The sequence below is a fragment of the Delphinapterus leucas genome, chromosome 20, assembly GCF_059928025.1.
Source record: "Delphinapterus leucas isolate spDelLeu-1000000601 "Yukka" chromosome 20, BTC_Dleu_Yukka2, whole genome shotgun sequence".
Taxonomy (NCBI): domain Eukaryota; kingdom Metazoa; phylum Chordata; class Mammalia; order Artiodactyla; family Monodontidae; genus Delphinapterus; species Delphinapterus leucas.
Genome location: NC_143148.1, coordinates 11,104,654 through 11,130,594, shown reverse-complemented (window position 1 = coordinate 11,130,594; position 25,941 = coordinate 11,104,654). Strand labels below are relative to the sequence as shown.

The following is a 25,941-nucleotide window of genomic DNA, read 5'->3' as shown; positions in this document are numbered from 1 at the left end:
TGTGGTTTTCTTGTTTTCTTTCAGAGCTGGAGTCAACATATGAGACCAAAAATACATTTGCAAAAAAGGACATTTTTGAAATAAATTTTCCCCAACAGGAGATAAAGGAAAGAAGTAAAACCCTTGGCTTTGAGGCATTCCTTTTCAAAAATAATTGGAAGTGTAAGAGAAGATTTGAGGGCCTCCAGGGACATCAAGAGGGATACTTCAATCAAATGATAATCAGCTATGAAAAAGTGCCCACTTACAGAAAACATAAATCTCTTACTGCACATCAAAAAATTCATAATCAAGAGAAACCCTACGTTTGTAAGGAATGTGGGAAGGCTTGTAGTCATGGCTCAAAACTTGTTCAGCATGAAAGAATTCATATGGCTGAAAAACATTTTGAATGTAAAGAATGTGGGAAAGACTTTTTAAGTACCTATCAACTCACTGTGCATCAGAGATTTCATACTGGTGAGAAACCTTATGAATGTAAGGAATGTGGGAAGACCTTTAGTTGGGGATCAAGCCTTGTTAAACATGAGAGAATTCATACTGGCGAGAAGCCCTATGAATGTAAAGAATGTGGGAAGGCCTTCAGTCGTGGCTATCACCTTACTCAACATCAGAAAATTCATATTGGTGTGAAATCTTATGAATGTAAAGAATGTGGAAAGGCCTTTTTTTGGGGCTCAAGCCTTGCTAAACATGAGATAATTCATACAGGTGAGAAACCTTATAAATGTAAAGAATGTGGGAAGGCCTTCAGTCGTGGCTATCAGCTTACTCAGCATCATAAAATCCACACTGGTAAGAAACCTTATGTATGTAAAATATGTGGAAAGGCTTTTTGTTGGGGCTATCAACTTACTCGACATCAGTTATTTCATACTGGCAAGAAACCCTATGAATGTAAGGAATGTGGGAAGTCTTTTAATTGTGGCTCAAGTCTGGTTCAACATGAGAGAATCCATACTGGTGAGAAACCCTATGAATGTAAAGAATGTGGAAAGGCCTTTAGTCGAGGCTATCACCTTACTCAACATCAGAAAATCCATACTGGTGAGAAACCCTTTGAATGTAAAGATTGTGGGAAGGCCTTTAGTTGGGGTTCAAGCCTTGTTAAACATGAGAGAATCCATACTGGTGAGAAATCCTATGAATGTAAAGAATGTGGAAAGGCCTTTGGTAGTGGCTATCAACTTACTCGACATCAGATATTTCATACTGGCAAGAAACCCTATGAATGTAAGGAATGTGGGAAGACTTTTAATTGTGGCTCAAGTCTGGTTCAACATGAGAGAATCCATACTGGTGAGAAACCCTATGAATGTAAAGAATGTGGAAAGGCCTTTAGTCGTGGCTATCACCTTACTCAACATCAGAAAATCCATACTGGTGAGAAACCTTTTAAATGTAAGGAATGTGGGAAGGCCTTTAGTTGGGGTTCAAGCCTTGTTAAACATGAGAGGGTTCATACTGGTGAGGAATCCTATGAATGTAAAGACTGTGGGAAGGCCTTTGGTAGTGGTTATCAACTTCATGTTCATCAGAGATTTCATACTGGCAAGAAACCTTATCAATGTAAGGAATTTGGAAAGACATTTACTTGTGGCTCAAGCCATGTTCAACATGAAAGAACTAATAATAATGATAAACCCTACAAATATAAAGAATGTGGGGAAGTCTTTATATGGACAGCTTACTCAAATAAGACAGTTATTGTTGGTGAAACTTTATGATTGAAGAGATGTGAAAGAACATATTTTTGTGTGTGTACAGACAACTTACTTAACATGAGGAGAAGTCTTACTCTTGAGAAACCTTATTAATGTAGGGAATGTGCAAAAGCCTTACCTGTGTATGGACAATTCACTTGATACCAGAAAATTCATACTAGTGAGAAATATTTTGAACATGAGGAATATGAAAAGTCCTTTAGACTTCTGTATGATCTTATTGAACATCTATACTGATGTGAAGCCATTTAAATGTAGGGAATGTGTAAAGATCTTTATTTAATTCATGGTGCAAAGTCTCATAAACATTGGAAAAATGCTCATTACTCTTTAAGGGAAGGATCTAAATTTAATTTGGTTCTTGCCCTGCATATCAGAGAATTCATACTGCTGTGAAATCCTGTGAATTTAAGGAATGTGGGAAGACTTGTAGACATGGTAAACATCTTAGAATACATCAGGGAATTCATCCAAATGAGAAGTCCTTTGAATTAGAATTGTAGGAAGGCTTTTAGACAAGTGCTACTCAAACTATTGGCCAGCGACTTTTTGCCAGTCCACAGAATTGTTACCTATCAATCATGAGATAAATGCAGAAAGTGAGAGTAAGTGTCTGGAAGCTTTTATAGCAGTCTGATATTGCTATAACATCATTATATTTTACAAAAGTATCAGTCGATGAATGATTGGAAATTAAAAGCAAAAAGTTTGTCCTTTCCTAGATAATTTGAGAGACAGCATTCACAGTTTTTAAAACATGAGACAAGTCACAATGTGACTTAATTAGAACAAGAAATCCCTTCCTTGTTACCTCCCTGATTAAAGTAGCAGAATATTCATTCCATAGGAAGATTTGGCTAATGTGGGAATCACAATTTCCTTTTGCCCATAAGAGCATAGAGAATTTATACCAGATATGTTGATTTAGTGAATGTATAGAAGCTTTCCAACACTATTCAGTCTTTGTTAAACTTCAGCAAACTCTTCCTAGAGAATAACCCTGTTAATATCACAAATGTAGGAAACACCTTATCCATGGCAGAAACCATACTTTTTAAAATTTTTCAGTACACGGGCCTCTCACTGTCGCGCCCCCATCCCCACCCCCACCCCGTCGCGGAGCACAGGCTCCGGATGCGCAGGCTCAGCGGCCATGGTTCACGGACCTAGCCGCTCTGCGGCATGTGGGATCTTCCCGGACCGGGGCATGAACCCGTGTCGCCTGCATCGGCAGGCGGACTCTCAACCACTGCGCCACCAGGGAAGCGCAACCATACTTATTTTTATCACCATTCTACCTCCTTATTACTTGTGGGATGTTGGGCAAACTGCTTATCCCCTCTGGGCATCATGTTTAATATGCTGGTGATGGTAGCTCTGTAATAGTGCTGTTGTAGAGATTGGATTGATGTAGTATGGGTCAAATCCTTGGAAGAGTATCTAGTATGTAGCCTGTGCTCAATACATACTATTCTTATTATCATCATCATAAATATTACTACTGGCGAAGTCTTAGGAGAGGAATGCCCATTTCGTATAATTAAGAAAAGTACCCATAACCACTCATCCATTTGAATTTCAGATAGTGCATTCTGGATAAAAGACCTAATAAAATGTAAAGAATTTGAGAGAATTTTTATTCATAATTTATTCCTTAAGCTGCATCAAAAATTAAGACTAAAAAGAAACATTTTGGATTTAGTAAGTGTTAAGATGTTGGGATTATACCTGGAGAAGAATCAGAGAGAAATGTGAAGCAATTTGCTGTAATGAATCCCAACAGACAAGTAGTAATTAAAATTCTCCACTCACTTTTCAAGGTAAATTAGAAATTAAAGAGAACAAAAAGAAAACTGTCCATTTTGGAATTCTTTACCAAAAGTTTATTATGATCATTTTTTAGACATTCAGAAAAATGTAAAGGACAGTATAATGAACATCCATCTACTCTCTACATGGAATCAAGAATTCTAAACATTTGGCCATTTTTGCTTTCTGAATATCTATTCACACATGGCATTTGGTTGTCATGTCTCTAGATTTTAGTCTTGAACAGACTTTTTGAAGATTTCAGGAAAGCTATTTTATAGAATGCCATACATTCTAGATTTTTTTTGTTCTCTCATAGTGAAATTTAATTTGTACCTCTATCCTTCATATCTCTCATAAAATCAAGTTAGAGTTACAGGATTAAACATTTTCCACCAGAACAATTCATAGGAGGTGACATGTAATTTTACTGAAAGACATCATAAGCAATTAATATCCATTTTCCCCACTATCACCAATGCTACGTTTGATCATTAAGATGGTGATTGCTGGACTTCCCTAGTGGCGCAGTGGTTAAGAATCTGCCTGCCAATGCAGGGGACATGGGTTCGATCCCTGGTCCAGGAAGATCCCACATGCCACAGAGCAACTAAGCCCATGCACCATAACTACTGAGCCTGTGCTCTAGAGCCCGCAAGCCACAACTACTGAGCCCATGCGCTGCAACTACTGAAGTCCATGTGCCTAGAGCCCGTGCTTCGCAACAAGAGAAACCATCGCAATGAGAAGCCTGCACACTGCAACGAAGAGTAGCCCTTGTTCACTGCAACTAAAGAAAGCCTGCATGCAGCAACGAAGACCCAACGCAGCCAAAAATAAAATAAAATAAATAATAATTTTTAGAAAAAGATGGTGACTGCTAGAGTTCTCCATTATAAAGATCCATTATACAACTAGTAGGATTAGTGAACCTTGGTCAGCTACTTTTGGGAATGTATAATCATATGTATGTATAAGTTCTGAATCAAAGAGAAAATTGAAACAATTAGAGATTTTGCAGAAAACAATGATAATGAAATGATTGTATATTGGAGCTTGTAGGATGTCCCTGAAGCTCTACTCAGTGGAAAAGTAATACCATTGTTAATATGTCCTGGAGGAACCAAGATGCATCTGGCCCAGATGGAGGGCCAGAACTACACCTTGTTTCCCCCAGTATCTACATGGTTCCTGTCACACTGAACTAAGAAGCTAGAAAAATAACAAATCCTAAACCAAAATACAGAAGCAATCAATATAGCTAAAATTTGAGATTAATGATTAGGAATTAAAGCAGTAGTCCTTGATCATTATTCCTCTGTGAAAAGTCCACTAACCTCAACTAGACTTTGATAAATCTGAACAAAGAAAAATCAAGAAAATTGGCAACATTGTAGAATCATGAATAAGAAAGGAGATATAATTATAGATATGGAGTTTTTTTTTAATTTAAGGCAGTACAATATATTTAAACCTATTTGGACGAATAAACAAAGGAAAAGGCTGAAAAAATTGGTCCAGGATCTCCTTTTTAGAAACAACACTTGGAAATTGTCATCTCCTTAGGTAAAAATTTCAAGACGAAAATAGCTAAAAATTTTACTAACTTATCTTACCTGGATAACATAAATCCAGTAACAAAACTAAATGGAGATACCCTCTAAAAAGCAAAAGCTAGATTAACTGAATTTAGGTAAATGTAAAAACTCTAATTAAAATATCAGCAAGCAGAATCCAAATGTAAGATGTAAGATTGTGCAATAGAAAATATATGGGATATCCAGACCCAAAATTTTCTGGTTTAAATGGAAATAGCTAACTGACAAAAAAATGGAATCAGCACAACTGTAATTCATTCTGATAGTTTCATAGACCTGTATGACTTAGAGCAGGAAATCACACACAGCGACTTAATTATAAGATGAATTTTAATATTTGGAAATCAGAATGCATCTCAAAGTTGGTGGCTTCTCACATTCACTTTCATCTGGGTGGTTGTCATGATTTAGTGCTAGCATCAAAGCATATTAGTTATAATGAAATAGAATTCAACCCTTTAAAAATTACTTATTTCCAAATATCAGTTACATCAAAACTGCATTGACAAATGTCTGTGGTTCATCTTGGTCATTGTTTTAATCTGCACCCTACCTCTATGTCCATTTTGTGCAGGTAGGCCATCCGCGATATCACTGTACAGTCGTTTACTGGCTAGTGGTTGACAGCATTATTCCACGTAATTGCAATTTTAATCATCCAGTGTAACACAAAGCAGAATACTTTTGAGTGTTTTAATAGAGTAAAGCGTTACCAGTCAGTATTTTACTCCTCCTGGGTGCCATATTTGCATGTTAACTAGGAGATGTGGAGATCGTGCCTCGTCCCACCAAGCATTTCTGAAATTGTCTCAAAGATCACCAGTACTTAAAAATACTTGAAAAACAAGGGGAATTCTCTGGTTAAAGAAGCTTATGAAGCAGCATCTTCTAAATCCCCCTTAGGGAATGACCAAAAGCACCTTATCAGCTTATCAAAAGACAAAAGAGTAGTGAAGAAAATTGTTCAACTTTGTTTAAATTGGTATATCTCAAACTGTACTATGGAAATACCAATTCTCATGACTTATTAACATCTTAGGGATGTGAAACTGCATTGGGAAATGCTGCCATAACTAAAAGAGAGTTTGCAAAGTTGGAAATTTCAGTCACCAAGTCTGATTGTTAGCTGACAGCATCATGCTCTCAAACAGTTGCCTTCTAACGTTTTCTCTTATTTGTGAGTAAAAATCTTTTTGTACCTAAGTAGGCATGGCTCCTGAGTTTTATCAAATGCCATTTCATTATCCCTTTCTGCAGTGGTGTAGTATTTAATATGTTAATGTGATAATTTATACTGACAGACCTTTTGACTTCTTCCCATCCCTGGATATTCCCAGGTTAGCCACTGATGTGTGTGTGTGTGTGTGTGTGCGCGCACGTGTCTGTTTTATATGCACTGCTTGATTTCATTTGCTACTATTTTATTTAGAATTTTTATATCTCATGAGTGAGACTGATAATTGTCTCTTAAAATGTATTTTTGTATGTTTTGTATTGTGATTACCTGTTCTTTAAAATTGCAGGACTGTATTGGGTTGTTTTGTTTTGAATTGGAAACCCTTAATCGCTCTTCTAGTTTCATCTGTTGATTTGCTTGTTTTCAAATTTCTACTTAGGACACAACAATTTCTCTTGAGTGCCCAGCACAGTTCCTCTAAGGAACCTTCATAGCCGAGATCCACATAAAAGCAGCATTCCAACACTGCCTCTCATTGAAAATCCTTCATTATATGTTCTTGGGTATGCTGTGTTGGGAAGTCAGAGCTCCTTATAGGACTGTTATGACCAAACTTGTCCATGTCTATCAGAGCATACATGTACACATTTCTTTCTCTATATACTGGAATGAAATTGCTTCGGTTTGGTTATGAGTATGCCTGTGTTCAGCTTTAGTAAGTTTAGTTCTCCTAAATAGATTTCCAAACAGATATACCAACTGGCACTCCCACCAGCAGTGTGTGTTTGTATCCTTGACAATACTTGGCATCGTCAGTTTAAGATATATATTTTTTTTCTGCTACCCTGGTAGGTATATAGTGGCATCTGATTGTGACGATTGTGGTTCACATTTCCAGTTTTCTTATTGTTTATTGGCTATTTGAATATTTTTGCAATATCTCTTCGCTCCTTGCTCATACATCATTGGATGCATTAGGTTTGTCTAGTTTCACAAAGTATCTGTACAATTTGTAGGACAGCATTTAACACCTAGGCCTTTCTGTGTGTGTGTTCATCCGCCACCAGACAGCTGGTTGATGGCTGTGATGGAATCAGCTTTGTCTCTGCATCTCCAGCTCTGAGTATGAACCATGTCCTTTAGTTGTTTGTTACAGTTAGGATATACTCATCAGAAATTAAAATACCAACCTGGCTGAAGCAATGAGAAAGTATGTTGAGTCATATAACAGGCTTTAAAAGGGAGAACCAGCTCCAGAGATTTTTGATTCATTAGCAAAATGAAATATTCAGAGACTCAGATTCTCTTTCGTTTTCCACTTTGTATTCCCCAGTGTTGGCTGCTACCATGATGGCTGACAGGTTTTTGGACATTCTACACAGCCATGACAACATCCAGAGGTAAAAATAGGAGAGATCATTTTCTGTTCTCTCTCTTAGGAGCAAGGAAACATTTCCCATTAGCCAACAGTGTACGTCTGCTCTTAATTGCTAAAATGGGTCATGGGTAGGTTCAGACATAATCACTAATGTTACTTTAAATTGGTCACAAACTCTTGAATGTTTTATTTAAATAAGAAATCTAGCAGACCCATGCAGTTCATTAACTTTTCATGCATGTATATATAATGAAAGAAAAACCAGAATAAACCAGATCCTTTATTTTAACAAAAATTTTACATATATGTGTACATTTCATAAAACATGACAATTTAAATTAAATGTATGTATGATTAAGACCACCAAACATAATTACAGACTCTTGAGAGGTTAATGTTTATTTCAAAAAGACAGCAAAAAAATCTGAAGTATTAAAGTCTATTTTATTAGTGAGAACATTTACTAGGAGCTTTTTATTATCTGATTTTTTGTAGCTGTTGGGGACAGGGGAAATATTATTGGTCCATCTTTGTAAGGTGGTTTTTCTCCCAGAGTCAGAGGAGGCTACTCTTTCAAATTTAACTCCTGGAATTCTGTTAGCTTCAAAGCTAAAGAAGGCCAAATTTTATAATGTGAAATAAAACAAAGGTGTAACTGGAATTTGGGGGATATATTTACCCAGTTCATTTTTATAACACACAGTGCTAAATTCAAAAGAAACAAGTCTTATTCTTTCCCCTTTCCCCAAGCTACACAATGATGCTCTTTAGAGACAACCTCATTTTTCAGCTTCTGTATTCTTGGGGAGATGTTCTATATAAATAGCAGACTATATTGCCTCAGAGTAGACATTCAAGATTTGAAAATATTTCTTTAATACCTCATAATTCAGTGTCAGTCATATACCATTACTACGGATTTCACCAGTCAGATTTTTAATTCAATTTACTTTCGGTATACCTGAGTGTTTCCTGTGGAGGAAAAGGTCTGCATCATCTTTGGCCACAATTTTAAAATACGATCCACTCTGGGCTGGTTGCCCTCTGTGCCTGGTGCACAAGAGATACTGTAATCTCCTCCACCACCATCACTATAGAGATGCTTTTCACTTCTCTCCTATATTGAATTTCTAGTTTTCTACTCTTTCACCTGGTGGAAAACTTCCAGTTGCTTTCTTAGAAGGGGTGGTTTTTGAAATAACTCATGCGGTTAAAAAGGTTATTCTCCCCTTCTGTTTCTGATGTCTCATTTTGGCCAGCAGGTTCTTAGGCATGTTCTTTTCATGGTGCACGGCAGAAGCACAAAAGGCTGAGCCAAAGCATCTTTAAAGTCTATACACCCATCCTGATCAGCCCACATTCTGTTGATTAGACAAGTCAAATGAACGAGTCCAATATTAACAGCAGGGGTGAGCCATGACAAGGGCACCTAGTAAACGGAGAATTGCGGAAAACCGCTGTAAGCTACCAGACTCTTAACAACATAGCTGGCATCCCTGTGCCTCAGCACAACCCATTACAGGGTAACTGAGCAGTAGTTAATAATTTCAAAGAGGATAATTTACCTCCATGACATCAGTCAATAGAAAAATATAAACCTTTCCTATAACCGTGCTTATAGTTGCTATACGAATTTATAAATTTATATTTATTTCTTTTAAAAATAGTGAAAAATTCAGCAAACTATTCTATATTAATATGGTTTAAAGTGAGTCTTATGATGACATGGCAGAATGATTAAAGTCAACAGTATGCCAGTTTATGAATAATTGTGGAGAAAATTACAGGAGAAAAAGGAGAAAATGTGACAGAACTCTACATTAAGATGCTTTTTAATATCCCAAGTTAAGGAGATTCTTCTTCATACAGACTTCCTGAAGATGTGACCCCCACCATGTGAGCACAATTTGACAAAGAAATAAAAGGTATGGGCAGGCAAATGGGTATTCTTACTTTGTGGGGTTGTCTCGAAACAGGGAACACCTTTGAACGACTATTATCTGGACCACAATGCTGGACTGGGAGGTGCTCTAACAAAAGGCCGTACAGAATCCCACCAACAGCCTTTTAAAAGATGGAGGCTGTTGGAAGAGGTCATCAGGAGGAAGTGACCGCTGGTTGACCTGCAAACTGGATCCTGGCAATTGGAGACTCCTCCCTACTCCCTTCCTTGGAATGTACATTCTGCCCAATGTTCTCACAGTAGGAGTCATTCCAAGCATGCATCCTTGAGGTGCTAATGTGTTGTTGAGACCATCTGGACAGTATATGTGACTGAACCCAGATACAGCCTCTATATAAACTTTTAAGATTCTGGCAGGTGGGTGTAGAGATTTACTCACTTGCAGCTGCTCAAGACAAGCCTCCTATGTAAGTTCCCTTGCTTATTAACACTGCCACCTACCAATCCGGAGTGTTGTGCTTCTTCTATTGGTCTCTCCTTGCCCTCCATGTATGGGGGCCAGTTTTGAATTTAAGCTGGGGACTTCTCTGAGTTTTCAAACCAACACCAAGAAGGGAAAGTGCTTGGAGACTTTAAGAGGAACTGGAAGAGGGTCAGAGGTGCAGAAGCATCATTCTTGGGTGTGCACTTCATCTCCCCTTCCCTTAAAGTTTAGTTCTGATTTAAATGTCATTTGCCTGGGTCCCCTCCCTTAAGAGTTCCCTCAGACAACTTCTGTAGGTCACATACAGTGGATGTCTGAGCCCCAGCATAACTAAGATTTCTTTCTTTTGCTCTTCTATTAGTCTGGGTTCTGCAGAGAAACAGAACCAATAGGTGATATAGATAATATATACATACATATATGTGTCTACCTATATATAGACCATATATAACCATATAGATAGATATATAGATAGTTATTGGGTTGTCCAAAAAGTTTGTTCACTTTTTCCTTACACCTGAATGAACATTTTGGCCAACCCAATGTTATAAGTTATGGAAGCCGAGAAGTCCCAAGTTCTGCAGCTGACAAACTGGAGACCCAGGATAGCATAGTCCCAGTCTAAGTTTGAAGGCCTGAAGACCAGGAGAGCCGATGGTGTATGTTCCAGTTGGAGTGTGAGTGTGAAAGCAGCAGAAGACTGATGTTGCAGCTCAAAGACAGGAAGAATTCTCTTTGCTCAGTCTTTTTATTCTATTCAGGCCTTCAACGGATTGGGTGAAACCCACATCAGGGAGGACAATCTGCTTTACTCAGTCCACTGATTTCAAATGTTAATCTCATCCAAAACACCCTCAGAGACATACGAGATAGAGTTTAACCAAATATCTGGGCACCCATGGCCCAGTCAAGTTGACCCATAAAATTACCCATCACAGCTTTCATATAATAAGAGCTAGAGCAGAACATTCTGTTGGTGTCCCACCCAACAATCCCTGCCTGTTTTACTCCAGCGAAAACATGCCAAGGAGGGCGACTGAAAATATTATGTTTATGTTTTTCATGTGTGAGGCACAGAACTAAAAGATTCGTATAATTATCTAATTTAAATCTAGAAACAAAACCCTATGTGTGTGGTAGTAAGTAACATTGCCATTATACCAATAAGGAAAACTAAAGCTTATGCAAGTGAAACAACTTGTCCAAGATTCCCCACCTTCTAAGTAGGATGACATGGATTTGATCTGAGAAGGTTGTGTTTCAGTGCCTTCAGGGCTTAATTACTCTGTATTATATAAATATTGAAGAAGAAATTATTATCTACTTAAGAGCAAAGATGCCTGAATTTCAAAAGTTTTATAAACCAGTCAGAATTAGTGTCTAATATCAAATGTACCTTTACAAATACTGTGTTTACATTAGACATTGGTATTTTAGGGCATATCTATAATTTTTACAAAATTGCAGAGACATTGCATTTTTGTATGTAATCTGTTTATTTTCTCAAAATCTTGTGAATATCAGGAGAAAAGACAGTCTCTTCAATATTGGTGCTGGGAAAATTGGACAGCTACATGTAAAAGAATGAAATCAGAACATTATCTAACACCACCTACAAAAACTAACTCAAAATGGATTAAAGACCAAAATGCAAGACTGGATACTATAAAACTCCTAGAGGAAAACAGAGGCAGAACACTCTCTGACATAAATTGCTGCATAATCTTTTTTTGGATCTGTCCCCTAAAGCAAAGGAAATGGAAGCAAAAATAAACAAATGGGACCTAATTAAAGCTTTTGCACAGCAAAGGAAACCATTGATAAAACGAAAAGACAACCTACTGAATGGGTCATATTTGCAAATGATATGACCAATAAAGGGTTAATATGTAACATACATGTAACAGCTCATATAACTCATCATTAAAAAAATGATTAAAAAATAGGCAGAAGAACTGAATAGACATTTTTTCCAAACAGAAAATATAGATGGCAAGCTGGCACATGAGAAGATGCTCATCATCACTAATCATTAGGAAAATGCAAATGAAAACCACAATGATATATTACCTCACACTGGTCAGAATGGCTGTCATCAAAAAAAACCACATGATGGTAAGGATGTGGAGAAAAGGGAACACTCATGCACTGTTGGTGGAAATATAAATTGGTGCAGCCACTGTGGAAAACAGTATGGAAATTTCTCAAAAAACTAAAAATAGGACTACCATATGACCCAGCAATTTCATTCCTGGGTATATATCCAAAACAAAAAACAACAAAAACACTAATCCGGAAAGATACATGCACCTCAAAGTTCGTAGCAGCGTTATTTGCAATTGCCAAGGTATGGAAGCAACCTAAGTGTCCATAAACAGATGAATGGTTAAAGAAGATGTGATATATATATACACACACACACACACACACACACACACACACACACACACACATATAATGGAATACGACTCAGCCATAGAAAAGAATGAAATTTTGCCATTTGCAGCAATATGGATGGACTTGGAGGGCATTATGCTAAGTGAAATAGTCAAACAGAGGAAGCAAATACTGTATGATGTCACTTATATGGGGAACCTAAAAAATACTAGTGAGCAAAACAAAAATGAAGCAGACTCACAGTAAAGGAGAACAAACTAGTGGTTATCAGTGAGGAGAGGGAAGGGGGGAGGGGCAATATAAGGGTAGGGGGAAAAAAGGGTTATTATGGGATTGCATGAAATTATGTCTGTGAAACTTTTGAAAATTGTAAAGCACTATAGAATTTAAAGAACCATTCAATTAAAAAAATCAATTAAAAAAAATCTTGTGACTATCAGTCATTATATCTGTACATAATTATTAATGCCTACCAAGTTTTCCATTTTTTGAAACACAATACTTTATCTGCTATACATAATTGTTATTGTTGATCATTTCCAAACTTTGTTAATGTAAATAATCCCATAGGAATGTACTATTTTCTCTCTTAAGTTTAACGATTACCATGAGATATATTCCTATAGATGGATTGCTGGATTTAAAAACATGCTTACTTTTAATAAAAAGAATAAAATACCTAGGAATAAACCTACCTAAGGAGGTAAAAGACCTGTACTCAGAAAACTATAAGACACTGATGAAAGAAATCAAAGATGACACAAACAGATGGAGAGATATACCATGTTCTTGGATTGGAAGAATCAATATTGTGAAAATGACTACACTGCCCAAAGCAATCTACAGATTCATTGCAATCCCTATCAAATTACCAGTGGTATTTTTTACAGAACTAGAACAAAAAATCTTAAAATTTGTATGGAGACACAAAAGCCCCCAAATAGCCAAAGCAGTCTTGAGGGAAAAGAATGGAGCTGGAGGAATTAGACTCCCTGACTTCAGACTATACTACAAAGCTACAGTTTCAAGACAATGTGAAGGGCTTCCCTGGTGGTGCAGTGGTTGAGAGTGCGCCTGCTGATGCAGGGGACACGGGTTCGTGCCCCAGTCCGGGAAGATCCCACATGCCGCGGAGCGGCTAGGCCCGTGAGCCATGGCCACTGAGCCTGTGCGTCCGGAGCCTGTGCTCCGCAACGGGAGAGGCCACAACAGTGAGAGGCCCGCGTACCGCAAAAAAAAAAAAAAAAAAAGACAATGTGGTACTGGCACAAAAACAGAAATATAGATCAATGGAACAGGATAGAAACCCCAGAGATAAACCCACACACCTATGGTCAACTAATCTATGACAAAGGCAAGGATATACAATGGAGAAAAGACAGTCTCTTCAATAAGTGGTGCTGGGAAAACTGGACAGCTACATGTAAAAGAATGAAATTAGAACACTCCCTAACACCATACACAAAAATAAACTCAAAATGGATTAGAGACCTAAATGTAAGATCGGACACTATAAAACTCTGAGAGGAAAACATAGGAAGAACACTCTTTCATATAAATCACAGCAAGATCTTTTTTGATCCACCTCCTAGAGTAATGGAAATAAAAACAAACAAATGGGATCTAATGAAACTTAAAAGCTTTTGCAAAGCAAAGTACAATCAAGAAGAAAAAACAACCCTCAGAATGGGAGAAAATATCTGCAAACGAATCAACGGACAAAGGATTAATCTCCAAAATATATAAACAGCTCATGCAGCTCAATATTAAAAAAACAACCCAATGAAAAAATGGGCAGAAGACCTAAATAGACATTTCTCCAAAGAAGACATACAGATGGCCAAGAAGCACATGAAAAGCTGCTCAACATCACTAATTATTAGAGAAATGCAAATCAAAACTACAATGAGGTATCACCTCGCACCAGTTAGAATGGGCATCATCAGAAAATCTACAAACAGCAAATGCTGGAGAGGGTGTGGAGAAAAGGGAACCCTCTTGCACTGTTGGTGGGAATGTAAATTGATGCAGCCACTATGGAGAACAGTATGGAGGTTCCTTAAAAAACTAAAAATAGAATTACCATATGACCCAGAAATCCCGCTACTGGGCATATACCCAGAGAAAACTATAATTCGAAAAGACACATGCACCCCAGTGTTCATTGCAGCACTATTTACAATAGCCAGGACCTTGAAGCAACCTAAATGCCCATTGACAGACAAATGGATAAAGAAGGTGTGGTACATATATACAATGGAATATTACTCAGCCATAAAAAGGAACAAAATTGGGTCATTTGTAGAGACGTGGATGGATCTAGAGACTGTCATACAGAGTGCAGTAAGTCAGAAAGAGAAAAACAAATATTGTATATATATAATGCATATATGTGGAACCTAGAAAAATGGTAGAGATGAACCAGTTTGCAGGGCAGAAATAGAGACGCAGACGTAGAGAACAAACGTAGACACAAAGATGGGAAAGTGGCAGGGGTGGTGGTGGTGGTGTGATGAAGTGGGAGATTGGGATTGACATATATACACTTATATGTATAAAATAGATAACTAATAAGAATCTGCTGTATAAAAAAATAAAATTCAAAAAGCATGCTTATTTTAAATAAGGATATAAAGTACTCTCTAGAAAAGTTGTATATGAATTATTTACCACCAAAATGAATTAGGAACTAATAGTACATCAAAATTAAGGTACAGTGAACATTATTTTTATAAAAACTTGCTAGTTTTAAGGCCAATATGGCATATCTTATAACGTTTCTATTTAGTTGTCATAAGTTACATATGTTTTCATGTACATTTTTAATTCCTCTTTTATTAAATCTCCATTCCTATCCTTGGCTCATTCTTCTTCACATTGGTGTATTCATCTGTATATTGTTATATGAAAACATTATTCAGTCCAATAGTTTGTTTCTCATATTTGGAACAAAAATTTTCCACTTAATTTGCTTTAACTTTGCTCAAGGGGATATTAAAACAGGAGCTTTACTATTTTCGTAGATAAGTTTGTTTATTATTTACTTATTTTCTGCTTGGATGTTATGCACCCACACCCAGGATTCTGAAAGCTTTCATTTGTATTTTATAAATATATTGGTAGTCTATGTTTCTTTCATTATTTTCTCATTGTGGTAAAATATGTATCATAATGTTTACCATTTTAACCATTTTTAAGTGTACAACTCAGTAGCACTAAGCACATTCACACTACCACTGTCCACCCCCAGAACTTTTGCATCATCCCAAATGGAAACTCTGTACCTATTAAACTATAACTCCCCATCACTCCAGCCTCTGTTCCCCCAAACCTCTGGTAACCACTATTCTACTTTCTGTCTCTGAATTTGACTGGTCTAGGTACCTCATGTAAGTGGAATCATACAATATTTGACATTTTGTGTCTGCTTTATTTAACTTAGCCTAATGCTTTCAAGATTTCCATGTTGTAGCATGTATCAAAATGTTACTTCTTTTTTAGGGCTAAATAATATTTCATAATACATATAAACCACAGTTTGTTTATGCACTCATCTATTGTAGATGTTTGGGGTTTTTCCACCTTTGGCTATTGTGATATAATGTTGCTATGAACATTGGAGTACAAACATCTGTTCAAGTCCCTGCTTTCAGTTGTTTTGGGTATATACCTAAAAATGTAATTGTTGGATTACCTGGTAATTTAAAGTTTTGAGGAATCACCATATTGTTTTCCACAGCAGCTGCACCATTTTACATTCCTGTCAGCAATGCACAAGGGTTCTAATTTCTCCACATCCTCACCAATGCTTGTTATTTTCTCATTTATTTTTTAATTATAGTCATCATAATGGGTGTGAAGTGGTATCTAATTGTGATTTTGATTTGCATTTCCCCAGTGATTAATGATGTAGATCATCTTTTCATGTTCTTATTGGCCACTTGTGTATCTTCGTGGAAGAAATGTCTATTCATTTGATCATTTTAAAATTAGGTTTTTTTGTCATTGTTGAAGTGTTTTTATATTTTGGATGTTAATCTCTTGCCCGATAAATAATTTGAAAATAATTTGAAAATTTTCTCCCTTTTGGGGGGTTGCCTTTTTACTATACTTATAGTTACCTTTGATGCACAAAGGTATTTAATTTTGAAGTCCAGTTTATCTATTTTTGTCTTTTGTTTCCTATGCTTTTGGTGTCATGTCCAAGAAATCATTGCCAAATCCAATGTCATGAAGCTTTCCCCTTGTGTTTTCTTCTAAGAGTGTTACAGTATTAACTCTTACTTTTAGGTCTTTGATCCATTTTGAGTTAATTTTTGAATATGAGCTGAGGTAAGGGTCCAACTTCATTCTTTTGCATATAGATATCCAGTTTTCCCAGCACTATTAGTTGAAGAGACTCTTCTTTCCCCATTGAGTGGTCTTAGCCCCTTGTCAAAATCAATTGACAATAAATGTGTGAGTTTATTTATGGGCTGTCAGTTCTATTCCATTGACCTGTATGTCTGTCTTTATGTCAGTAACACAGTTTTGATTACGATACCTTTGCAGTATAAGTTTTTTTTTTTTTTTGCAGTATAAGTTTTGAAATCAGAATGTTTAAAAACTTTGTCCATTAAAAAAAAAACGCACGTGAGTTTCAGCTTGTATTCAGTGCATGTTAAGTGCATGGCTTTTACAATATGCCCATTAGATCAATATGTTTAGCTTGCAATTTTTGTCTGCCTGGGCTATCACTTACTGAGAGATAGTTAAATCGTCCACTATGTGTATGAATTTGTCTCTCCTTGTGCTTCTGGCCTCATTTTCCTCTCCAGGGCCATTCATTTTGTAACATCTCATCAGAGCTGACTTTTCAGTTTCCTTTTTCAGTTTTCCCCATTGCACATTTCTTTAATATTCTTAGATACTCAGCTATGTAAGCATTTGATAGACTATCAGCATTTGAAATAATAATTTCTCTATTTTACTGAGTGAGCATTTCTAGGTATTTTGTAAGATTTTTCAGGTTACCTAGTTTGCCCCAAATAGAAGTCTCCATATTATTTCATGAAGTCCTGCTAGACTCTGTTTTGGTGCCTACCTGCCTCAGCCCCCTTTCATTAGCTCTTAGTTGCAATATGTTATGAGTATCTTTTTGTTGGTCTACATTTCTAAACCAACAGGCAGATCTTTGAAGGTAGATACATTTCAGATTTGTCTGTGTGACCCCAGAGAAGGGCTATCTGTAGGATAAAAGAAGGTCCTTCGTCCCCACATGCTGATGGGAAGTGAAATCACAGTGTCAGAGGGTGTGATTGGAACTTATGCAAATTTAGTAGATGGTAGGCTGGTAGAGGAAGGAATTGAAATATTTATTTCTGGGCGGGGTGGGAGACGGGCCAATCATATGTCTACAGGGGTTAATTTGGGTCTGGAAGTTCACAGGAGTATTTATCCCAGGCCTTAGAGCAGAAGCCTTCATCCTTACAGTGCCAGGGATATAAGTCTTATATCTGGTTTTTATGTCATGAATTCAGCTCAAAACTGGTCAAGGATGGACATCTTAGGCTAGACCTCAATCCTCAGACTTCTCTGTCAGTCTAGTTTCAATTCTACCTTTTGTAAGAAAAGCTGTGAACTGAATGAATCAGAATATGGCATCTAATAGGCTAGAGTTCTATCTTCATTCGTGAAAGAACCTAGAGTTCCCAAGATTGGAGTCCAAACTTAATAAGTCCAAATTTCAGAATGGAATTATTGTAAATTGGTCAGTTAGGAGATACAAAACAAGACTGTTCACTCATGGATGTAACTCCCCTTTCTCTACCTGCCTTAAAGCACTGCTCTATTTCAGTTTCCCAAAGACAGGCATGGGGAAACAATCAGTTACTTCAGTTTTAAAAGCCAAGGATAGTGTGGTTTGATAATTCGACTTCTGCCAATGCTCATTGTTTATGTTTCTCAAGCTTAGGAGCGTTTATCTTACTAAGGCTCTTATCTTACAATGTTCTGTAAATTAACTTGGCTGCTCTTCTTCCCCCAGGGATAATCTCAAATAGCATCCCCTAATACCTTTTTTTCTAAAGTTCATGCTACCTTTCAAAATGTCATTTAGCATTTTTCTCATCCTACCAGAAAAACATGTCCTAGAAGGAAAATATAAGTATCTCCCTCTTGCAGGTACTCTGAATTTTTGATGAGGTGGGGATGAGTACTTAGGGTACATTCACGGGAAATCTTTGCTCTGCTTTTGATTGAGATGAGATAGGGGGATTTGATGACTATTTTAGTGTATAGCAACCTGGGTGCATAAGCAAAGATTATGTTTGGCTGTGAGTAAGACAGATAGACCCAGAAGGACAGTGGTTCAACCAGGAAAAATTTTCTATGTCACATAAAATTCTGGAGGTTGGAAGTTTAACCCTGGCTTTATGGCTCTGCTCCAAAGCCCTCCAGTGCATCTTATTCAAATCCAGGCAGCAGAATGGAGGCATGGAGGAAGAAAGCAAAGGGGATGAACCAGGCACATTTAAGGAAGGTTCCCCAAACTGCCACACAATTCCAGTTATCTCCAATTGGCCATAACTGAAAATCCATGGACCAATAAAGTGGAGAAAGACAATCATGATCCTAAGTGGCTCCAAATGAGCAAATAAAAAAGAGATGGTTCTTTTATTATTGGAAGAAAGGGAGATGAATATTGGGAATAATTAGCAGACTTGGCCCCTAATTAAAATACCAATGATGGAGCCCAACTTCCTGGACACCAGTACTGGTACAAAATATCCAGCAGGCTGGAATTAGATAACTGAAATGTGGGCTTACAGGTATACCTTACAGTGTTTAAGATCTTTCTGGAATTTTTGGTCTCTCCCATCCTATTGATCACTATGTCCTGCTGATTCTACTTAACATATGAAAAATATTTGACATTTTTCTACCATCACAGCTGTAGTGGATCTTCCTTATGTCCAATCTGGATTATTGCAATAACTAATAATACTGCAGATACCTTGCATTCAGTATTTTTCTCTCGTTCCCACACTATGTCTAATATATTCTGTATTACCACCAGATTGAACTTTGTAAGACACAAGGTTAGTGTGACTGAAGAACTGACTTTTAAATTTTATCTAAATTTAAAAACTGAAGCAGTGCCAAATATTTTCCCATCACTGACAACTTTGTTTTGGTAAGACTGCATTTCACTTTAGTCACTGCACTGCATAGATATTTGTATTATACTGTGCATGTTGTATGTATATGTTGTGTCTAACATCACACATAAACACATCACTGATCTAGTTGGTGTCAAGAAATTGATGTATTTATTTGAATATTTTATGAAGACAACATGAGTTACACTGATATGAAGGAAATAATTTGTAACTAAGTTACTTTAATTATCATTAAATTAGCATTTTAGGTTTAAAAAATAAGTGTGTACATTTAAAAAATTTAAAATGAAAGCACACTACTGATGCAGAATCAAGTGGATTAAGTACTATGGCCAGAATAGTTAAAAATAAGAGACTGGAAGAAGATATACTGTGAATTTCATGATGAATGACAATTGCAATTTGCTGTGACAGAGCAAATCAAAAAAGCTGTTTGATTATGGAAAAAAAGAACATTTAAGTTAATGAAGTGGAAAATATTGTGAGACATTTTCAGCAAATACTAGTAAATTTGATGAGAAATTTCCTCTTGATAAGCAAATAGGAATAGGTGAAATTAGTTGCCTAAAATCTGAATTAAATGTGCAATGAAAACTTTAAATAAATTTTAAACATAATCTGAGCTTATAACTCTGTCTAGCTATAAAATGGCTTTGGGTCTTGCCCAAAAAAAAGGAATCAAATTTTAGATGGAGAGATAGCAAGATAAATGATTAGTTTAATTGTGGAAATTTTATTATGATTTTATGAGCAAAGACTAAAAATTATATTTTATAAAAAGTGAAAAGAATCTTCAATTAAGCCACCCAACAACTGCCCTTAGAATACAAGGTCTTTCTAACAATATCAAAAATCAATTAACTTAAAATTTGTAAACCTACACATATTCTTCTTTAGTTTCAGATGAGTTGTACAACATGAGATACTGCCCATTTAATACTCTGGGTACATTGTATCACAAAAGGCTTCCAAGTCAAAAGGAAATTTTGTCAATTTGCAGCCTAAAAAATCAGATTCATAGCACAGATGTTTTTGAATTTTTATATATGTCAAAAAATAGTTTCCACTAGGTATGAAAAAAAATAATTTCTATCACAATGGATAGTGCTCCGGCAATGTTACACTAAAAATGTGGATTCCTTGGAATTTTAAGGCAAGAGACTAATGTCTTCCTAATTGCTTTGCTTCACAGTATGAAAAGTAATGGTTTAGAATATACACATAAATATTATGAATCATTATTACTTTATGGAACTGTTGAAAGAGGAAACAATGAATTTATCTTATGTTTTTTGCCAGTGCTCATTGGTTGAATGATGACAGAGTTTTACAAAGATTTACCATACTTTGAACTTTGAGACTTAAGAGGAATACTTGCCAAGTATTTCATAATCAAAATCCCCCCAAATGACAATGTGATTTATGTTTTCTTACCATATCATGCTGCATATGAACAAACAAAACCTGAAACTCCAAGGAAAGGAAAAGCGTTTCTTGTGACCTAGCTAAAAGGGTAGGAACATTTGTTGAAACTGAAACTTTTAATAAGTTAATGAAAATAATTTTACATATTTTCTAGATGAATCAACATAGAAAAAATTCACTGTAATCAAAAGTACTGTAAAAATATGCTTGCAATGAAGAAGTAGGAAATCTTAGTAAAGAAACAGAAACTATAAAAAAGTACTAAAGAAAAATTCTAGAATTGAAAAATGCAATATCTCGAAATAAACATTTGATAGATAAGCTTAACAGCAGAATTGAGAGGACAGAAAAAAGAGTCAGTGAGCAATAGAAATTATCCAATCTGAAAAACTGAAAAAAAAAAGGTTGAAGATAAATAACAGAGCCAGTGACCTGTAGGACAATATTAAAAGATTTAACATATGACTACTTGGAACCCCAGAAGGAGAAGTAAGGGCAGAAAAAATATCTGAAGATATAATGGCCAAAGTTTTCTGAAATTTAGTGAAAGGCATGAGCGTACAGATTTCAGAGGCTCAGAGAACCCCAAAAAGGATTAACACAAAGAAAACTATACCAAGGGACATCATGTTCAAACAGCTGAAAACTAAAGGTAATAAGAAAATCTTGAAAGCACAAAGAGGGAAATGACACATTACACACAGAGGAAACATAATTCAAATGACTTCTCATAACCTATAGAGGCCAGCAGTCAGTGATATAATATCTTTTTAAAAAATATAAAAAACAAAACCCAGGATTCTATAGCAAGAAAAAAAATCCTTCAGGAACAGAGCATTTCAGTAAAAGAAACAATGAAAATTCACCACCAGCAGACATATACTCGAAGAAGTGCTACATTAAGTTCTTCAAGCTGAAGGGAAATGATACCAGATAGAAATTTAGATCATTGGGAAGGAATGAAGATCATGTGAAAAGGTAAATATGTGGGTAAATATGAAAGATGATGGTGTTTTTTTGGTCTTAATTTCTTTAAAAATATTCAAGACTGTTTAAATTTCTAAGTGGAATGGTGATGTGACTTTCTGTGGGCTACTTCTTAACTGCAAAAAACAAAAAAATCCCAAAAAATCTAGTACTGATACAATGGAGAGAGCTGGTGGTCAATACATGAATCAAGAGATCAAACATAGCTTCACTATGTGCCACCTGTTATTTTACAATATTGAGTACACAATATTATCTATGAAGTTATCATGTCAAAAATGTTTAATCTGAAACCTAATCAAACCTCTAGACATAACATCCAGTTCAGAATAAATGCGAGGGATAGAGAAACAACTTAAGCCCACTCAGAGAAAAATTAGTACAAATAAAGAATGTGCAACATTATATGGTTACTTCTCCTGAGTCTTCAAAAAGTTTGTCACAAAACAGGTAGAGGATAAGTGTTTGACCAAAAGAGACTCAATAGCCATAATCATATAAAATATGTGACCTTAGTTTGGTTTTAGGCTTAAAAAAAAAAAGCCAGCACTTTCAAAAGACATTCTTTTAAAAATTGGAGAAGTCTGTAAATGGGATGAATATTACAGAATATTATAGGTCTACTGTTGTTTTTTAGGTGACAATGGCTTAGTGGTCATGTAGAAGATAATCTTTAAACCTGGCAGTTGTATTTTTGAGTTGTATGTTGACTTTTTTTAGAGGTGAAGTGATACCTAAAACATTCACTCAGAAGGCACAGCAAAATTATATATATATATATATATATATATAAAATGTATGATATATGTGAATCTGTATATATACATTTTCATGAGAGAGAGATACTAAATATAGGTACAGGGTAAATAAACCTTCATTGTACCATTGTTGTACCTTTTATGTAAATTTGACATTTTTCAAATACTTGAGGAAACCTTCTCCAAGTCAACATCTGTCTTTTGGCTACCCATTGTTAATCTCTAATTTCCATGAATTGTAGGGAATGTGGATTGTATGTTATCTGTATTAGAGAAATTATTATAAAAAAATTTCTTCAAACCACTTTCCAATTTTTCAACAGCTATACTCTCAATATTCAGCAAAAGCATAGGGTTTCTTACCATTATTAATCTTCAGGGGGATGAGCTTTGAATAAAAAAGTTTCTTGTTTAAAACATTCTATGGGATTTTGTCCAGAATTAATTATCTGAAATGAAATATGGATGAGTGATGATAGATTTTTAAAATATGCTCACAGGGTCTTCCTTCCACATGAATTTATTTATAGTAATACTAGTAATTATCATTAAAGAATGATACAGTATTTAGTAAGCAAATACTCTGTGCCAGATGCCCTTCCAAACAATCATATTTTATGTTAAATAATTTAATCTTTACCATATCATTAGGTGGTAGAATAGTGATAATGTTAAAGGATGTGTCATGGCTAAAGGCTTTCTGACTCTCATTACATTAAGACTTTCTCGCCAATGTGAAATCTTTGATGTTGAGTTAGTTGATAGCAACGAGTAAAGGCTTTCCCACATTCTTTACATTTATGTGGCTTCACACCGGTATGAATTCTCAGATGTTGAGCAAGTCGATCGCTACGATTAAAGGCCTTACCACATTCTTTACATTCATAAGGTTTTTCACCAGTATGAATTCTCTTATGTTGAGAAAGACCTGAGATAGAACGGAAGGCCTTCTTACATTCTTTACATATATATGGTTTCAAACCAGTATGGATTGTCTGATGATAAATTAGTTGAGAATTAAGTCTAAAGGTTTTTCCACATTCCTTACATTCATAAGGTTTCTCCCCGGCATGAATTGACTGATGTGTTTTAAGGTCTCCAACACGACTGAAGGCTTTCCCACATTGTTTACATTCATATGGTTTCAAATCACTGTGAATGATCTGATGTTGAATAAGGTAAGAATGGAGCTTAAAAGTCTTCCCACATTCTTTGCATTCATGGGGCTTCTCGCCAGTATGAATTCTCTGATGTTGTGTAAGTTGAGAGCCTCTACAGAAGGCCTTTCCACATTCCTTACAATCATAGAGTTTCTCGCTACTATGAATTCTTTTATGTTTAAGAAGGCTTGAGCCCCTACTAAAGGCTTTTCCACATTCTTTACATTCATGAGGCTTCTCACCAGTATGACTTCTCTGATGTTCAATAAGTAGATAACTGCGAACAAAGGCCTTTCCACATTGTTTACATTTATATGGTTTCTCACCAGAATGAATTTTCTTATGCTGATAGAGACTTGAACGATGACCAAAGGCCCTTCCACATTCCTTACAAATATAGGGTTTCACACCATGATGAATTTTCTGATGGAGACACATATGTCGGTACAACCTAAAAGTTTCCCCACATTCCTTACATTTGTAGGGTTTCAAACCAATATGAATTTTCTGATGTTCAGTAAGGTGAGAATGACGTCTAAAGGCCTTCCCACATTGCTTACATTCATAGGGTTTCACACCAGTATGAATTATCTGATGTTGAATAAGCTGTGAATAAAACCTAAAGGCCTTCTCACATCCATTACATTCAAAGGGTTTCAAATCAGTGTGACTTTTTTTATGTCTAATAAAATGCTGGAGAACTATAAAGACCTTTCCACATTCCTTACATTCATAGGGTCTTACACCACTATGGTCTCTCAGATGTTCAATAAGGTGTGAATATTTCCTAAAGCCCTTTCTACATTCCTTACATTCATATGACTTCTCTTTAGTGTGAAGTCTTTGATGTAGAGGAAGGGATATATGTTTCCTGAATATCATGTGATTAAAATATCCCATTTTAGGTTTCTGTTGTCTTTCAAATTTAGTTCTGTTCTGTGAGTCATTTCTGAAAATAAACGCCATAAAGTTGAAGGTTTTACTTCTATTCATTGTCTCCCAATGGTATGAATTTACTTCATAACTGCTTTCTTCTGAAGATAATTTGTTGCTCTCACTTGTGAAATCAATGTCTGAAAGAAAATGAGAGAACAAACAAATGCTATTTTTCTTGTACAAGGGGAAATATAGTAAGAAGAATAATAAATTGACAAGTATATCCATTAGAAGTAAAAGGGTCATAAAATTCTTAAAAAATGTGATGAAATTTTTTAAAGGCAAGAAGGGCTCAGAAAATTATTAAAGCTAACATGAGAATGTAAAGTTTGTGAATAGGCAAAGAGAAAAATCAGTAGTTCTCATATTTAGTTGTGGATCAGTATTTCCACAGGAATTTCTTACATATACAACCCTTCTTTTTTGAGGGAGGTGAAGCAGAAAAGAATAGCTTTATTTGCTTTGCCAGGCAAAGGGGGCAACAGCAGGCTAATGTCCTCAAAACTGTGTGTGCTAACCTGGAGGTGGGTAGTGAGAAGTTTTATAATAATGGTTCAAAGAGGGCGTGATGTAGGGAGAGTGGGAGGGAGGGAGACGCAAGAGGGAAGACATATGGGAACATATGTATATGTATAACTGATTCACTTTGTTATAAAGCATAAACTAACATACCATTGTAAAGCAATTATACCCCAATAAAGATGTTTAAAAAAAAAAAAAAAGAGGGCGTGATGTATGTATATACTACCCTTTAGATATCCACTGAGACTGAGTGAATCAGAATCTGTGAGTAGGTCCTGGTCATCTACATTTTTAATATTCTCTACCAGATGGCTCTCTATGTAATTTTTTCAATGGTCTGTCTTTATCTTAGAATGAAACCCAAGCACATAACCATAAATAAGAAAACTCTGTCTTACTTCTACAAATTCATTTCAAGCCCTTGACATCTTTTCCCCTATATCTGACCACACTGCATCTTTTCAGCTACTAGAACATACTGCAACTTTTCCCATTGCCTGTGGCTTCACACGGATGCTTTACC

General features: G+C 35.9%; 2 protein-coding genes across 10 annotated transcripts in view; one reads left to right on the top strand and one right to left on the bottom strand.

Annotated features, from left to right (window-relative positions):
* ZNF283 (zinc finger protein 283) overlaps positions 1–25,941 on the top strand; it is a 42,344-nt gene extending 16,403 nt beyond the window's left edge. For all 3 annotated transcript variants that reach the window (XM_022585471.3, XM_089902750.1, XM_089902751.1), the window contains one exon: positions 25–25,941. In XM_022585471.3, the coding sequence (XP_022441179.2) occupies positions 25–1,727 (1,703 nt within the window). In that variant the 3' untranslated portion in view covers positions 1,728–25,941. The remainder of the gene's footprint in view (positions 1–24) is intronic.
* Positions 7,871–25,941, bottom strand: part of ZNF404 (zinc finger protein 404) — a 37,896-nt gene continuing 19,825 nt past the window's right edge. For all 7 annotated transcript variants that reach the window (XM_089902753.1, XM_089902755.1, XM_089902756.1 and 4 more), the window contains one exon: positions 7,871–25,033. In XM_089902753.1, the coding sequence (XP_089758879.1) occupies positions 23,511–25,033 (1,523 nt within the window). In that variant the 3' untranslated portion in view covers positions 7,871–23,510. The remainder of the gene's footprint in view (positions 25,034–25,941) is intronic.